General features: G+C 45.7%; 2 protein-coding genes across 2 annotated transcripts in view; both read right to left on the bottom strand.

Annotated features, from left to right (window-relative positions):
- MAML3 (mastermind like transcriptional coactivator 3) overlaps nucleotides 1-17,219 on the bottom strand; it is a 413,710-nt gene that overhangs the window by 179,491 nt on the left and 217,000 nt on the right. The gene's annotated exons all lie outside the window — the stretch shown is intronic.
- On the bottom strand, nucleotides 12,011-14,080 carry LOC136048405 (uncharacterized). The gene is made up of 6 exons (XM_065736055.1): nucleotides 13,917-14,080; nucleotides 13,628-13,687; nucleotides 12,933-13,052; nucleotides 12,608-12,754; nucleotides 12,328-12,388; nucleotides 12,011-12,205 (listed from the first exon to the last, which is right to left on the bottom strand). Exons 1-6 carry the CDS (start codon nucleotides 14,040-14,042, stop codon nucleotides 12,102-12,104), a joined length of 618 nt encoding a protein of 205 aa, XP_065592127.1. The 5' UTR covers nucleotides 14,043-14,080; the 3' UTR covers nucleotides 12,011-12,101.

A 17,219-nucleotide genomic window follows, 5' to 3' on the forward strand; every position in this document is an offset into this window, starting at 1 on the left:
AATACAGAGGCTCCAATACAGAGGCTCCAATACAGAGGCTCCAATACAGAGGCTCCAATACAGAGGCTCCAATACAGAGGCTCCAATACAGAGGCTCCAATACAGAGGCTCCAATACAGAGGCTCCAATACAGAGGCTCCAATACAGAGGCTCCAATACAGAGGCTCCAATACAGAGGCTCCAATACAGAGGCTCCAATACAGAGGCTCCAATACAGAGGCTCCAATACAGAGGCTCCAATACAGAGGCTCCAATACAGAGGCTCCAATACAGAGGCTCCAATACAGAGGCTCCAATACAGAGGCTCCAATACAGAGGCTCCAATACAGAGGCTCCAATACAGAGGCTCCAATACAGAGGCTCCAATACAGAGGCTCCAATACAGAGGCTCCAATACAGAGGCTCCAATACAGAGGCTCCAATACAGAGGCTCCAATACAGAGGCTCCAATACAGAGGCTCCAATACAGAGGCTCCAATACAGAGGCTCCAATACAGAGGCTCCAATACAGAGGCTCCAATACAGAGGCTCCAATACAGAGGCTCCAATACAGAGGCTCCAATACAGAGGCTCCAATACAGAGGCTCCAATACAGAGGCTCCAATACAGAGGCTCCAATACAGAGGCTCCAATACAGAGGCTCCAATACAGAGGCTCCAATACAGAGGCTCCAATACAGAGGCTCCAATACAGAGGCTCCAATACAGAGGCTCCAATACAGAGGCTCCAATACAGAGGCTCCAATACAGAGGCTCCAATACAGAGGCTCCAATACAGAGGCTCCAATACAGAGGCTCCAATACAGAGGCTCGCTCCCTCCCTCCCCTGTGTTGTGTGCTAGTGTTTTGTTTCTCCAGTGTGTGCACTCTCTGGCGTCTTTGTCTGTGCGGTGGATTCCCTTTCAGTGAGTTCAAGGGAGTGGGTTCTAGTGGTTGGTGGCCCTCCCATCTTTGCAGATTTTAACTTTTATTCAAGGTGGAAGTGAGGAGGCACATATGGAATGAAGTGGGTCCTGTATTCTGGAGGGGAACAGGGTTTTTTCTGAGTCCACTTAATGTTTTTTGGAAAGAGTCCTTACTGTAGCCCTTGAGGGGTTTCCAAGCTGAGTAACTCTGTCTGTCCCAGGGAGATTTCACAGAAAACGTTGTATGTGTGGCTTGTTGATTAATGCTCCTGTAGTAGTCAGCTAAGGATGACCTAGGTTCATTGTGGGTGATTTGCAAAAATGACTTCCACCTAATTTGTGTTTTTATTTTTTTTTTTTGTGAGGGAATAGAACAAGAGAATAAGGTAAGCCCTTTACAGAGGAGAAGTTGGAATTTTCCATCATATGGACATCTGAAATGCAGCTAACTTATTTCTCCTAGGGAATCTTTTTGCCAGTATGAAAGCTTGTGCTTCTGCTGTGGCTGCTGAGAATAGCCCTGCTAAGCTTGACTTCAGATGGAGAAAGTCATGAGAGTTTGCTTGGAGCTCAGCTGAATGGTACAGCACCTGGCTGTGAGGCTCTCATCTCTGAAGAAGGGATCCTGGGAGATGTGCAGATGGACTGTTGTGTCTCAGTAACTGGTAGCAGTTTGTGTCTCTGGCTTCCCGGTAAAGCCTGTGTGCTACAATTGGCAAAACCTCAATTAGTGCTTTAGACACGAAATTGAGGTCGCAGAAAAATACAAAATAAATGCTTATGTGACAGCCTATGTGCTTGTTAGAGCTCTGTGCCAAACTGAATAGTGGCAGCTGTAGGTACCTTGTGAATGGGCGGTAGGAATGGCTCTGAAGCAAATGATGATGAAGGTTTGCTGCTGGACCCATTTGTTGTATGTAACTTCAGCTTTTCCTGGGATTCCCGGTAGGCTTTCCTTTATTTGTGGATCAAATGCAATGCTGATCAGATAATGAGATGCTGATCAGTTACCTTAAAATTTGAAAGACAAAAACTGATCTTGTGATGATGACAGGCAACTTCTTAAATGTATTTGCATTTATACCAAGTTTTTTAGTAAGCAATGAATAAGCTTTTTTGCTAGCATGTAATGTGACAAAGCTGTTGTGTACAGAAAACAATTGCTTGTCAGCCTCTGACAGTTAACTCTTTAACAAAAGAGTTTTCTCTTTAACAAAAGAGTTTTAAAGACTGCTTCAATTCAAGCACCCTTAAACTCAGGTAAGAAATGAAGCATATCTATTGTAAGATGCTTGCTATTACACTGCTGTTGATACTAACATGTAGCAGTTAAGTATTTGTAAACTTCTAAGAAAAGAAATAGAGAGGAAGAAGCACATAGATACAGTTTGCACGTGCCTTGATACTCACGCTCTTTGCTAGACTTGAGTGACCTAGAGGCCTTGAGTGACCTTACTTACCGGAGAGTGGTCTGCTTATAGCTGTCATGACAGCTCTTCCTCTGTGTCTGAAGGAAGAACCCCTTGGGAATCATGGCATTAGAGCTGGGAAGTAAGCCCACCAGAAATAAAAAAAGTGAACACAAGAACAGTTTTATTCTGTTACAGCTTTTGGATCTGTAATGGCTGTTTTTCCAGTTTTTTTATAAATCTAGTGACTGCTGCAACCACCAGACTGTGTCTGCATGTTTCAGGTGGAAGACTACAGCTTAATAAAGATCACACAGGGTGTGAACAATCCCATCCAGCTGTCGGTGTCCCTGTTCACAACGAAGGAGTTGGGCTAGAGGGCCTGGAAGGGGCTCTTTCCACCTCAACCACTAGCATAATTCTAACACAAGTCAGACAGCATTTAAAAAAAGAATGAGCAATCTTTCTGCTGAGTTACTTAATAGTTGACACAGATGCCATACATTGAGGTATTTTGTTTCTCAGTACACTAACGAAAGTTACAATAATATCGTCAATAATGATGGCTACTGCTGTATTCTACACGTATATGTAGTGGGGCCACCTACACATATAGCTCTACCAAGATTGTTGAGTGTTACAGTACAGCTATAACAGTTCCCATTTGTGTTTCAATATTTCAAGTTGATGGAACCCTAGGATGATCATGTATTTTCTGTCCCCTTTTCCCTATAATTCTTTTTCTCCTTTTAGCAGCAAGCACTTGATGAAGTTTCTCCCGATAACACTGTTGGCTTCAGGAAGAAAGTTCTCTATGAGTTACTATGACAGTTCTGTGCCGTCATATTTTTCTGCACAGCCAGCTTCCTGAAAATGCCTTGGTGGCAATGCAAACTAAGCAACCCCAATGCAACAAGATACACCAACTTCTGCACTAACCTGCCCCCCTTCTTAAGAGCTGCTTCCCAATCTGCTGAAATAAATACCCTTCTGCAAGTAGTGGGAGATGTACCTCTTGCGGTTTAACGTGGCCCATTAAGCACTACACTGTCATTTGCTCACTCATTTCCCCCCTTCCCTGAGGGATGAGAGAGAGAACTGGAAAACAGAAGAGAAAAAAAAAACTATGTAGAACTCACAGTTTGAATTACAACTGTTTACTAAGATAAAAACAAGGTCAATAGTTAATGACATCAATATATACACACAGAGAGAAAACAAGTATGTGTCTGTACACTTATATATAGAACAAGTGATGCACAAGTAACTAACTGCACATCACCTGACCGATGCTCCCCTTGCTTCCTGGCAAACAACATGAACTCCCACCCCCTTCCAAAGTATTCCTGCATGATGTCACAAAGACTCTGTGGGCCGACTGCTGATAATCACCTCAGCTCTGAACAACACTGTCCATCTGAAACTATAAACCCATCATGCATTATCAACATCGCTTTTCTCTCAGAACTAAAATATGGTCTCGTACCAGGCATCCTGAAAAAAAAAAAAAAAAAAAACAACCTCTGCTGCATCTGAAACTAAAGTAATACTTTTTGTTTACTTTTGGCATTCATTAAAATGGATTACCACTACAGACAAGACCACATTTCTCTCTCACGTTTTTCATTGACAAAAATTGTTCCACAACTATTATAAGTAAAGCCACAGGAAATAATAAATAACTTAATTAAAAAAAAAAAAAAAAAAAAAGAAAGAAAGATAATCAGTCTTCTGCTTTACACCTACAGCAATTCACACAAAAAAGCAGGCTGGGATAAGGTAAGAACCACTTCTGCTGAATAAAGACCAAAGGTTTCATTTGGTAAAACTTAGAATACCTCAGGTGGGAAGGGACCTCAAGGATCACCCGAGTTCTGACTCCCCTATGCAGATGGCACTGAAGAGCACGTGCTGAGATCCTACTGCAAACAGTAAGTTAGGATTTTATTATCGGTAGACTGTGTATTATATAGTATTAGCAGCAGACTGTGAACCTAAACTCTCCATTTGAAGCTGCCCACTTACTTACTTACCATTTCTGTTCCCCCAGATTCCTGTTTCAGATAGAATTAAGAAATACATCTACAAGAACACTGGACAACAGGTTGATATTGCAACACTTCTCGACAAGCAAACCAAATCTGGAAAAATAGCTCACATACATACATTCAGACTTCGAATCTATCCTCGAGACTTCCATACACATAAGTAAGTAAGTACTAAAGAAAGAACTACAAAGTAAACAAGGAAAATGAACTCGTGCATACTTAATTGCACAAAGCGCCGGATGTGCCAGTCATCACGGGATGTTTTTTTTACAATTCTTTTTATTAACTGCCCCTTGCACTTTCAGGGGAAAACATTATGTTTGTTTTTTCCACTAAGAACATAAAATTAGTATTATCATCTAATTTTACAATAACAAACAATCGTGACCTTCCACCAGCTTACTTTTCCATGAAGTTTAGGTAAAAGCATCTAAACAACACAATAAAAAATTATCCAATTGAAGCCAACATTATGACCTCTATACCCACCCTTCATCTTCACGCCCACAGAATGATAATCCTTACAGAGTACTTACTTGCAGTGCTCTGTATGCCTGTGGTGGAAAAATGAATAGCAACTACCAGCATAACATAATAAACAAACACCAGCTTTATTTTAAGTAAGTAAGTTGCAGCTGCTTCACAAAGTGAAGCATCATTACAGTGCTCGGAAAACCAAAAGAGATCCCTCAGCAGCAGCGTGCGACCAAAGGAAAATAAGAGAACGATTTAAGCAAGTGAAACATGATGGAAAGCACAGCAATGACAGCAGAGTAGTGAGACCCCGGGATACAGTGAGTGAGGCTCAGCTCAAAAGCAACAGCCGTGGGCACAGAAACAGCTTATCTTCTGCTTCCCTCCAGAGAGATACTCTCTCTTCCGCTGACATCCCTTAAATGAGGAGGGGGAAGGTGTAGATCCTGGCTCCACCCCTTCCTGCCACTCAGGTCCATTGCATGCACCTGAGCTCCTGTGGGCTTCCCCTGCCTACCCGCCAGGTGCTCCGTCACCGGTTTGAGCCGTGTCTCAGCTTTTCCACAGTAAGCAAGTTTTTGATGTTAGCATTCAGAACACGTCGCTTCCTAGGGTTACCCTCATGACTGGATCTGCATAATTCTACCAAACATTTCAATTCAAACAAGAGTAGTTAAATAAGAAGAAAATCGTCCAAATCTATTTGCAACAGAAGAATTGGCTACACTTAGAAAATATTGAATGTCTTTCTTAAATGCATGGCAGTGGAAATATGACTTCACCTAAAAATAACGTAACTTTGTCTAAAAATAGGAATCAGAACTGCTATTTGACAGAATTCTCAGTTACAAACCATTCAAACATTAGGTTAGGGTAGTTTCTCTGTTTCGGTGCTCACTACGCAGCTAAACATCTACAGTTGCTTAAATTATTTCAGTTTCTAACAAGTTTATACAAGTTTCTCACTCTTGTATCATTCCACTATGTGGTGCCATTTATGCAAGCTCATGATCCCATACCGTGAACGCCAGCTCGTCCTGTTGATGAAAAAGAAGGGGTCGAGAGAAATCTGGGAGCCCACAAAGCGTAAATTAAGAGCTACAGAACTACTAATTCAAGTCACTCATTCCCCCCCCAATCATGTATTGTTAATGACATCAATCAAGTATTATTAATGACATCATAAGAGAGTAGGAGTAAAATGTTCATCTTAGTCTTACTGTTTTTGAGTTACAAAAGTAAAAGGCTTTAATACATTCAAAGGTTGTTTTTCAATGACAATGATATTTCTAGGAACAAGAAAGAGATGAGGATGTTTCTTTCTTATGGAAATTTCTAGAAATAAGTGAATTGCAACAGAAAATACTGCCTCAGAAATAGGCTTGGCACAAGGTTGCAAAGATCTAAATCCTCTGATACGCAGCATAACAAATAAAGTCTTTCTCCAGAAACACATAGAGCTGTTCTGCATGACCTTTGACAGATCAGAACGTTTTCCATGCATAATAAAATATCGGTCTCGTCCCTGAGAGGCCGCACCTTGCACGAGCCTTCCTTTGGCCTGGGAAGCGTAGGCGTTCCTCCCAACACATCGATAACTCTTCTGAGGTTCTGAAATGACTCCTCGTTGTCTCAAGCGAGATTTGACAGGAATGAGCTGCAGTTTGTAATGTTCCCAAAACCTGTGCGTCTATTTGGCCCTTACGCTTCAAATGCAGCCCCTATTTCACTTTGTAACTTATTTAAAAAAGGGAAACATTTGGCAATTTTACGTATGTCCTCGGTCTCAAACGGTCGCTACCGCATCGTAATTTTCTTCTATATTTTTCTAATGAAGCAGAAGAGCATCGAGGCTGTTCCAGAAGAAAGTAAACCCAAGACGCTTCTAGCCACTAATGTGGAATTAACTTGCACTATTTAATAAAGCTCGTATGACTCGATATCGTGTCGAACTGGAAACAGATGGTTTGAGTATGCAGAAGCTATACACAAAATCTATGTGAAATTAAATGTGTTTGAGAGAAGGCTTACAGTTGTTTTTGGATAACACTTCACGCCCCAATCATTTCAAACTAACAACAATGGTTTAGTACAACTGTTCCACTACCTAAGGGTCGCGGTAAGTACAAAGAGCAGCGCCACTTTAGAAATCAGCCCATTCCAACCGAACGTGTTGTCAAGAACACTCACTGTACTGGTAAGGGACTAAGATATGAGCATAATATATTTGACCCCAACCACACCTATGTCAAAGATTCTCCAAATCAGGCTACGTTAAAACCGGAGCAACGCCGTTTATCCCTGAACCGGCACCGCTTCACCTGGTTCTGAAAATAACTCTTGACCCTTCGTGGTGAAGTGTATAATCTACTCAGCGTAAGGAAAACAGTACTCTAAGAGCAACAGTAAACTTCAGGGGCTTGCACACGTGCCACACTGCCTTAAAACACATTTTTTTTACAAAGAATCCAAGTAACTGATGGTATGAGCAGTCTGTAAAAAAAAAAAAACCACCACCACCAACAACAAAAAAAACAGTGGAATGATAAAATACCTTAAAAAGCACATTTGTAACTCAGTCTCATTTCTTCTTCAGCTTCTCCCGGATTAAAAAGGACAGAACATCCTGAAAAAGTGAGAAAGAAACAAATCAAATGGGAAATAAATGGATGTGACAGAGCGCTACAGTTCATTTGTTAATCACGTAACAGCAGAGGTAGCAAATGTAAAAATTACACACAACTGACTGGCCAAAATGCGAGACTTTAGGCCCAAAGGGATGCTAAGCTTGTGACCATCACAAAACTTTCTGTGTCATTCAGTGCCGCTTGCTTATCGTTTCCCTACAATCCGGAAGACGCCCAGTAACTTCAGTAGAAATTATGCAAGGGTATTTAAGGATGACGTTTGTGTGAACAAAAGGATTACTGTCTTTCCCGTAAAGAAACCGTTTTCTTACTGCATCCATCGCACTGCATAAACCAACACGAAATTTGATCTGCTACTTTATCGCTAGTCCCCAAAAGAGCCTTCTGTATCTGTCTGGATGTCACCCCCATCTCCGTTACAGCGAACAACCTAGCAAACCGTATCACTTCATCGTTCATTCTCTTTCTCACGTGGCTGATGAACGTGTCCCTGCGGAACTCCATGGTCACCTTCCAGCTTGAAAACTGACTGTTAACTCCTCCTTTCCATGCTGTTAGCTGTCTCTGTGCAGGGCAAGCATACAGAGCTGGAAGCTTCTTTAACTGCTTCCAACGTTGAAAAATTATTTCACCTAAGTGATAATTATGGCTAATACTTAAATGGTCTTTTAGTGATACAGATACATTCCTAGGAAGAGACACGGCAATTATTCTTTTTGCCCTCTGTTTTTTTTGTTTTTTTTTCTCCTTCCCATAACTGCAATAGGATTTTCAGTACGTGCTGGATAACATAAGCCATTTCCTGAACCCAGGGAAATCGATAGTAACGCTTCATACCCATTAAACTCCACCGGAGAAAAATGAGCTCTAAGTAATTAGGACCTTCTTCGGTCTGGTCAGCGGTTCATTTGAAATCCAAAAAACTCTTAGTCAGGAAAGCACAGAACTGATGTTTTAAATGATCTGCCTTAATCTCTAAGTAGGTGTAAAAAAATATACTTAGTTGAACTAAAAGTGAAGGGAGAAAGGCTCTTTATTTTCCCTAGAAATTTCCCTGTTTTGAAAGACTTACAAAAGCTAAATGTCACATATGGCATTAATCATGTAAGGCTGTACCTACAACCTTTTATTCAATAAAAGGAAGGAGAATTTGCCAGCTTTCCTGTAATGGAAAGGTACAGAAATTTCACAGTCAACCCAGTAGTGCATTAGGAGAATGGATAGTAACGTAAGTGTGCCGTAGACTTGGCAACAAGACTGACTCCTCAAAAAAACCTTATTCAAATACCAACCACTTCCGGTGCACTCAGGAATTAAGAGACAACTGCTGCGCGAAGTGTCTTCGGATTATCGCAACTTCTCAGATTCCAAAAAGCATCCTTTACAAGCACCAGGCATCACGGAAGCTTTGCAGAAAACGACAACTACGCTGCCTTTTTGCCGAGAGCAAAAGATGTGCTGCTATTAGTGAACTGTAGGTGCACTGCGGGTAACTGGCGTGTGCTTAGAAACTGGCCAGTTTCTAGAGTTTTCCATGTGCTTTTCAACTCTGTTTAAATGGACTCAATCAACATCATTCTCTAAAAATTACGAACATGCAGTTAAGAGACTTTTCTTTAACCTAAGATTCCCTTAACGTGACTCTTGTTCTGGACTTCAGCACAAACACAAACCAAGGGGCACTTCTTAAAACATTCTACACAATATTATGCACATGCTTTGCCGAAGCCCCTCAACTACAAATTTGTTTACTGTAGGAAAAGGGGGAAAGAAGAAAAGAGGGCGGTGAAAGAAGGGGGGGAAGGAAAAAGAACACAAAGAACACCATCTACCGCCCCTGCCCCCTCTGCCAACCACCAGCATCTTCAGGTACTTACTCGATTCCAAGGAGTCGAGGACAGCTGTGTCTGACAAGATTGAAAAGTAGAGGGACCCTCCATCCTTCTATCTGTTCCTCACAAGCCTCCTTTCTGTACAGTTTCTTTGCATTAGGTCCCATTGTAAGACAAGTAACGGTCTGCAGCTCTGTAAAGCACGCACTTACAGTGCAACGTAAAAGATGCCACCTGCTTCCGAGTTTGAGTGTGAAAGCAGTACATCAACTGGGAGAGAGTGTGGACAGCTTCTGCGGTCACAGCCTGTGTTTTTTAATATACTTAAGTAAGCACCCACATAGAGCTATTAAGTAAAAGGAAAGAGAAAAGCAATGGGCAGGTGAGCGCACACAATTAAGCGCTCCTCTGCACCTTCCCCTTTCTTTGTATTCGTAGGAAGGGCACACAATGAGGAAGAAGGCGAAACACGCCCTAAGGTTTGTGCAACAACTTTTCTGTTCACTTCAAGCTATTTTAACTCACCCATACATGGGAAATCATAAAGGGCTCCCGGCTTCAACAACTGAAGATTCAGCTGACGATAAAAATAAATAAATAAATAAATACATAAATCATTTGCTCATCAGAGGGTGATTCGAGTTCCTGTGTACAATTACTCATTCTCATTGCCACCCTGAAGCTCCGACTTCAGTACCAAGCTGTAGCCGAGTCACCGAGATGCTGCCAGGCTCTGGGGGGGAAACGTGACGCGTGTCTGCATCACCCACTAAACATAGTGCTGGAAGCTGCAGGCGTGAACACACTTTCTGCACTGCTACCCAAGGAGAGGAACTGGCACTAAACTGAGGTACAGTTTCCACTTACGTCCACAGCACAGTTGTTTCGCTTCTAGAAATCCTCCCTCTGTAGAAGGAATTGTTGCCATTGAGCAGCCCTAAGGTATCCAACATGTCTGCGTCCTGGTATGACAACAGTGAAGCCGCAATTGTATCGCTGACGGGACAGCAAAAACAGGCTGCAAAAGGCATACAGGCACCGGGGCTTGCCTAGCTGCCTCTGAACCAGCTGCACATGTTTCTAGTTAGAAACGGCAGTCCCACTTCGGTATATACGGGCAAGGAGATTCTTTTTGGTGGGACTCTGCGATTCTCCTTGTCCCTCTGAGCACCACGGCCACTGCTGCCAGCCTCTGGGCCCACACATCGTTTGGGCACGTACTACCTCTCAGTAAAAGGCAATGTTACAGAGCAGCATTTCTGGTGGGACTGCGGCTTCCACCCAGCCGCGGCGGGGCGGCTGAGCGGCACCTTTCGGCAATCAACCGCTTCCAGCAAGCTGCTCCTTCAAAGGCAAAATCCTTGTTAGAATGCAGAGAATCAAAGTCGAACTGGTTTAAAGTCTCAGCAATCACACGGACCTCTCGGGGACCCTTGCTTTCTTTTAATCTACAAGCACAGCAGTTTATGTTAATCAAAGGGGAAAAACAATTCATCGTGGGCCGTATGGATGTCAGATGTGTCTGAGGGTGGCAACATGCTCACGCTCGCTGCTTTGATGCTTGCTGTGCTACAGCAGAGAATGCACAGCATCGCTTTCTACTTCACATTATGGAATACTATGTTAAAGACAAATACTGAAACATGACATGCTACCATACAGCCAGGCTGAAGCTCAAAGTGGACTCTAACTGGATAATTACCTGCTGTTAGCAGGCCCAGCAGCTGAGATTCCAGGTGCGCCCGGTGCCAAGGGGAACATTGCGGGGTGCCAACATCCGTAAGAAATGCTTCAACAAGCAGCTTAGGGTTTCATTTAGGCATCTGGATTCTTTTCCTAGAATTAGGAAGAAGGCATCAGTTGCTAGAAAAAATAAACAGTCAGGAACAATCTAACTCCCTCACCTGTCAAGAAAGGGAAAGGCACCTCTCCTTCCTGGAGCTACACTGTGGGCATGACTCACCATTTCCTGTCAGCACGCTCAGCCAAGAGGGGAACCTGCCCGGTCCTGCTCAGCCGGAGGTGCTGGATGACCCGCTCAACTGTACGCACTACAGTCACTTCTCAGCCTGCCTGGAAGCGATCCCTAAAGCACAGGCAGGAATCTACACACCTCGAAGCTGGGAGACATCAACTGAAAGCTGTAGGTCATTCCCAGGAAACACTTTTAGGCCCAGATCTGTAAAAAAAGGTCAGCAGCAGAACACTAGCATTGCCCTTCTTGAATGACTCAAACTGCACCCAGCCACGAGCACGCACAGAGCCCCGTTTTGATGGAGGCATCAGACCGGTGTTGCACAGCTTTGCGCTGTTGATGTGACCTGCCCCGTCCCCGCCAGAGAGCAAGTCAGCAGTCGACAGCCGAACAGCAGCGGATCCTTTGCGACAAATGATTCAATGAGCAGGGGGAGATGAGAAGGGGGAATACACCACAATCCGTTCCTTTTAAAAAATAAACCATGTTTAATATTGGAATGTGCATGGCTAGAGCTGCTAGGCAAACTGCATGATGGACTCTAGTGGAATAAAACACCAACGACGTACAAAAGCTGGAGAAAAAACCTCACGCTTCCCAAAGGGCAACGAGCTACTTCAGCTACACAGAGTCTGAACGTCCTCAAATACATGCAGGCCTCTCCATTTGCACAGGGATCTTTGCTGACCATCGGGCCTTCAACTGTTCTCTCGTCCAGGAAAAGCTCACAGTGATTGTCAACAGGAAGAACTCCTTCCGTCTGTCTCGCTGTATGTCTCGACTAGCAGCTTAACAACAGTCCATCGCTTTTTCAAGCCATTCTGACGTATGGAGGAGGCTTGGACACGTCTTCCTCCGTGTCATAGTCCTGCACCAGAACACGATCCGGGAAGTTAAGAATTCCATCCCCAGGACCTGCGTGGGGAAGGGAGAGGGGATTGTTAAGCGTGGCATAGCCCTCCGCACAAACACCCGGTTCAGAGTACTTTGGTTATTGGGATTTGCACCCAAATACACGGATAGGAAGAGTTACTCACTTTGTACAGTGCAAACCATTTCCACGGCCAGAGTCTGGTCGTCGCACGGCTGCAACCATTCCTACGAAGGAAATAACGCCGTCACAAAACTCGCCCCGTGAGCAGGTGAATAACAACCAGGAGGAAGCAGAAGGAAGCAGCGAAAACCAAATCCCTTCTGACATCCCCTTCCCTTTGGAGCATTGGAGCGGGATGGTCAGGACAAAGCTGAGATGATGCTAGCAGAAGGAAAGTACACCACCGTGGCACAATACCGTGGTGCTCTGGGCCCCCCGCTCACCATCCCAGTTACGCTGTCGTAGCACGAGCAGTGAGGAAGGCTTCGGCACCCCAGGTAGGCAATGACCAGCACGACAACGGCGCTGCAGATGGACGCGATTAACATTGTGATGTTAGCCCCCTTGACGACTTTATTCAGAAGGAGCTTCTGCAAGCAGAAGAAGAGATGTCAGAGCCACGTTCAGACAATGAACATTTCCACCCAAATACTCCAGATACTGGAAGAGAGCCCTTGACCCAACCTCGCCGTGCTCAGGCGTACGCCCCACCGGTGGGTGGTGGGAAGCTGTGCATCGAGGACAGCAATGAGCACCAGGGACACTCACTGCGTGCACTGGGTGAGAGCTCAGCTCCTCTTCTCCGCGGGACAGCGTGAGGGAGCTGTAAACGATGACAACGAGGATGGTCACGCAGGAGAGTATAGATGCCGCTACCAGCACGTTCACCTAGGCAGAGAAAGTAAAAGAGAATAACAAAGGGGAAAGGAATTTCAACCGCCCTGTCTTAAATTAACGCAACTAAGGCAATCAAAACACGTCAGCGCACGGCAGGTAACAGACTTTGACCTGCTGTAACACTACAAAGTATCCGGTAGCAACAGTTGGGTGGAAACCAAACATAAGGGTTTCTGCGGTACCGAGCCGCTGAGATACAGTCGAGTCCCCACATCTCGCCCCGGGTGCGAGCGAGGCTGAAACGCATCCTTCTTAAAGGTGTCCGCCTTAGGAGCTGCGTCCTCCCTTGGGGCTTACCCAGATAGAGCCGCGCTCCTAGGAAACGCGCGAGAATTAACTCTCTTCCCGTTTGCTTAATCCCAGGCAGCGATAAGGCATAAATAAATGAAACAAGCAGGCATCCTGAAGCATTTTTACGCGTTTTGGTTATCAGAGCCGGGCAGAGCTCGCGTTAGAGAGCAAGGAGACAGCGCATCCTCCTTCGGCACGCGGGTGCGGGCTTTCCCAGCTCGCAGGGCCGGCACCCAGCCCTCCTCTCCTTCCCCCGCCCCATCCCCACGGCTTACAAGCACCGGGTTCTTCCTCTGAGAGGAAAACAACGCCAGGACGCCCGGCACTCCCATGACCTGCGGAGCAGAAAAGGAGTCGGTAACCGGACGACAGGTATCGGGTTCGGAAGATAAAAGCACAAGGGCCGAAAGGGGCTCGTTTTCAGCGCCTGGCTCCGAGGAACCGCGAAGGGGAGCGAGGGGAACGCAGCGGGGCGAGCAGCCCCGATTTCGGCTCCGTCAGAAGGAAGCTCCGCCCGCAGCGCGCACGGCGAGCCGCTTCCGAGCGGGGCTCTCTCCGCCTTACCATCCCGGCCCACACGGGCGCTCCGGTTCTGCCGAGCGGCAACTCGGCCCCGAACACGCCGTCGAGGAACCCGCTGACGACGCACAGCGCGCTGAAGGCCACCTGCAGCAGCCCCAGCACCACCATGCCGCGCTGGTTGAACACGAAGTACCGGTAGCGATCCATGCCGCTGCGGGGCGGAGCCCGGCGGGCTTGGGGCGGGACGGATTGACGTCCGCACCGCCTCCGACCTTTACAATACACTCATTACAAAATACTTGTCGAGTCTATTGATTTATTTTACTTAATCGTTTATTTATTTTTTTCTCCCCGGAAACGGTTTTTTTTCGTTTTTTTTTGTTTTTTGTTTTTTTTTCTCTTGCTTCCTTGCGCATACACCCAAACACACTATAAAAACCCCATTCGTAACGTCAAAGGAAGGGCAATCGTCAGTCGTGTGTAAACATCTTTCTTAGAGTTATCCACTTTTAAAAGTCATGAATAAACCTACAGATGTTCGGTAAGGCTCATAGTTCGAGTACAAATGTCATAAAACACCTATCAAGTACTGTATACAAGTTATACACTCCGGGGTTAAGTGCGAACACGCGTGTAAGCTCACCCCAAGGATTATTTGTTAGCACTTAGTTCTTCAGAACGGAGACCCAGGCAGCGTGGGCTACAGGGTATGAAAACGGCAGAAGGCCCAGCGGAAACTGTTGGGGAACGCAGGGTTTTAGTCCCGATCTCGACTCAAGAGTTCAACCCAGAAACAGTTACAGTAGGAAAAGTCATATAGGAAGAAACAGCGGGAAGGAGGGAGGGGTCTGCTGGAGCAGGACAGGCCCAGAGGGACGTCCTGCAGCAGGGACCGGCCTCACTACTGCCCTGACTTACTACAGCCGCGCAGAATGCCGCATCAACGCTTCCCCGAACAGCAGAAAGGACCACTGTCATTTGCAATTGCAACCATCATTTGCAATAAGCACTTGCATCTCCCCTAAAGAAAAACAAAACAAAGAAGTCTACTTACGGGTAACCAGTGACACTTGCATCTTACAAAAACACATCCTTTTAAATTCGGTATTAATCTTACCGGAATTCTTTTTTTTTTCTTTATAATAACCCTTTTTTTTTTTATATACGCATTCTACCATGAAAATATTTAATACAAACATCATTTTACATATAAATACATTAAAACTTGTGAAGAGGGTCTTCCCGCACTCATGATTTTATGGCTTGAACATTTAATTGCTTTCAATTTTTTTTTTTATACATAACTCTCCCAGAAATGAACGAACAACAAAAAACCCAACAGTAGTTACAGTAAAACTGGGAGATAAAGGGCAGCAGCTTCGATTGCCTGAAGACAGAAGAGAGCCAAGAGGAGGCTCCATTCAGCTGATGGTGACTTCAGCGTTCAAAACCTTTGATCTGGGGCAAGTAAACATGCACTCAATCTTGCACCTTTTTTTAAAATAATAATAATAATTCTGTATGAGAATCACAGAACTGTAGGGGCTGGAAGGGGCCTCCAGAGATCGAGTCCAACCTCCCTGCTACAGCAGCTCCCTAGCCCAGGTTGCACAGGTAGGCGTCCAGGTGGGTCTGGAACGTCTCCAGAGAAGGAGACTCCACCACCTCTCTGTGCAGCTGTGCCACTGCTCCGTCACCGCACTGTGAAGAAGGCCATTCCAAAAATAAAGTTCTCACGTCTCCAGTACACAAAGCAAAAGGAATGCATTCTCCCCATGCACAGCGGAGCACGAAGCCCGCTTACACCCGCAGCCAAAGCTGCTCCCACACCCAAACACCCTCGGCACATGTCGAGCGAGGAGGCAGCGGCCACCGCGACACCCCGGCACCTAATGAGACACTTTATCAACATTGTTTTCAAAGCAATTTGTTTGTTTTTTTTTTTTCACTTAAGTGCTTGAAAGAGAATTTCTCAGATACCCAACAGCAATTCTGCTGTGTGAGAGGAAACCAAAGCAGCAGGTTAACAGCTCCGTACAGCTCGTCGCCTCATCGCAACTGCAGTGCTTTTTCCCCAGATACTGCCCGTTGAAATGAAAGGCCAGAAGAAATCAGCAAGGCGTGATTCTGGGCCAAGAACCGTGCCGTACAGCCCTGGCACGCCCTAAGCGGTGAGCCCTGACTTTGACAGAGGGACAACTGCCCACCAGCTGCAAACAGTGATGGGGAAGACTCACCTAGAGCCAAGCAGGGAGGAAACAGATAAGTGAGGATTTCTACCCCTTCCCAGCTCCTGGAACTGAACACCAGCCGCTCCGCTCCTCCAGCGTCTGGCTGAGGGCAAGAGAGCCTCTGAGGGCATGCATCAACCGAGAAACACAGCAGCCCTGAGAAAGAAACCACAGCTGCCGCCGACTGCGTGCAACACCAGTTAGAGCTCTGCACCTAGAAAGGCTCAGCTGCAGTCAGCCCTGAAACACGCAGCCCCAGGAGGCCAAGCACCACATCCCCGGGTGAATGAATTCAGCACCCGCTGCCGTGCTTCAGCTGCGTGTGGGCAAAACGTAAGGCCATCCCAGACAGCAGCGTCGCAGCTGCAAAAGTCAAAGAGCAGCCAGAACCACCACTCGGATGGATGGCTAAAGAACTGCATCCACGCACTCCTAGGACTTGAATTCTGAAGGCTAAGGTGTTTTGCTGATTAGTACCAAACAATAGGGAAAAAGCTTTCTCAGGTTGGCCAAGAAAACTGTTCCAGCAGATGCCAGAGTCACCTAATAGCAGCAGGCTCACCATGAGATCCCTTCTCTAGGCCTAAAGCCCAGTTCCCTCTTACCCACAGGAGTGACCCGGCAGCAGGCAGCTCTCAGCTCTAACTATTCACATTCTCCTTACCAAGGTTAACTGCTTCACCAGAAAACTAAGCTTCTCTGCTCTGAGTGGCAAAACACAGTGCTGCCACAGACAGAAAATCTGTATATACATTTTTTCTCCTGATCTCTCCAGAGAGAGGGTCCCCGGCCTCCAACACGGGTTGATGCAGGCTCCTTCTCACAAAGGAACTCGCGAGGGTGACAACCCTCAGACACGGAAGCCACGTGCAGGTGTGCAGACTAAAGGTGGGAGTTGAGAACTGACCCGTACCTGAAAAAAGCAGCAATATCAAATTCTCTTATGCCATCCTCCAGTCGTAAAGAGTACACCGCGATCCTCCTGGTAACACTACTGGTAAATAGCTTTGCCAAGCTGGTCTCGCTATCTAAGGAGCCCCAGAAGCTGAGTTGCAAAACGCACCGACCAAGTTAAGGCATTACTGATTAACCCGTGGTTGCCTCTCAACAATCC

This window comes from Cyrtonyx montezumae, unplaced genomic scaffold (genome assembly GCF_038088225.1).
Source record: "Cyrtonyx montezumae isolate F1298 unplaced genomic scaffold, pur_monq_1.0 scaffold_2, whole genome shotgun sequence".
Taxonomy (NCBI): Eukaryota; Metazoa; Chordata; class Aves; order Galliformes; family Odontophoridae; genus Cyrtonyx; species Cyrtonyx montezumae.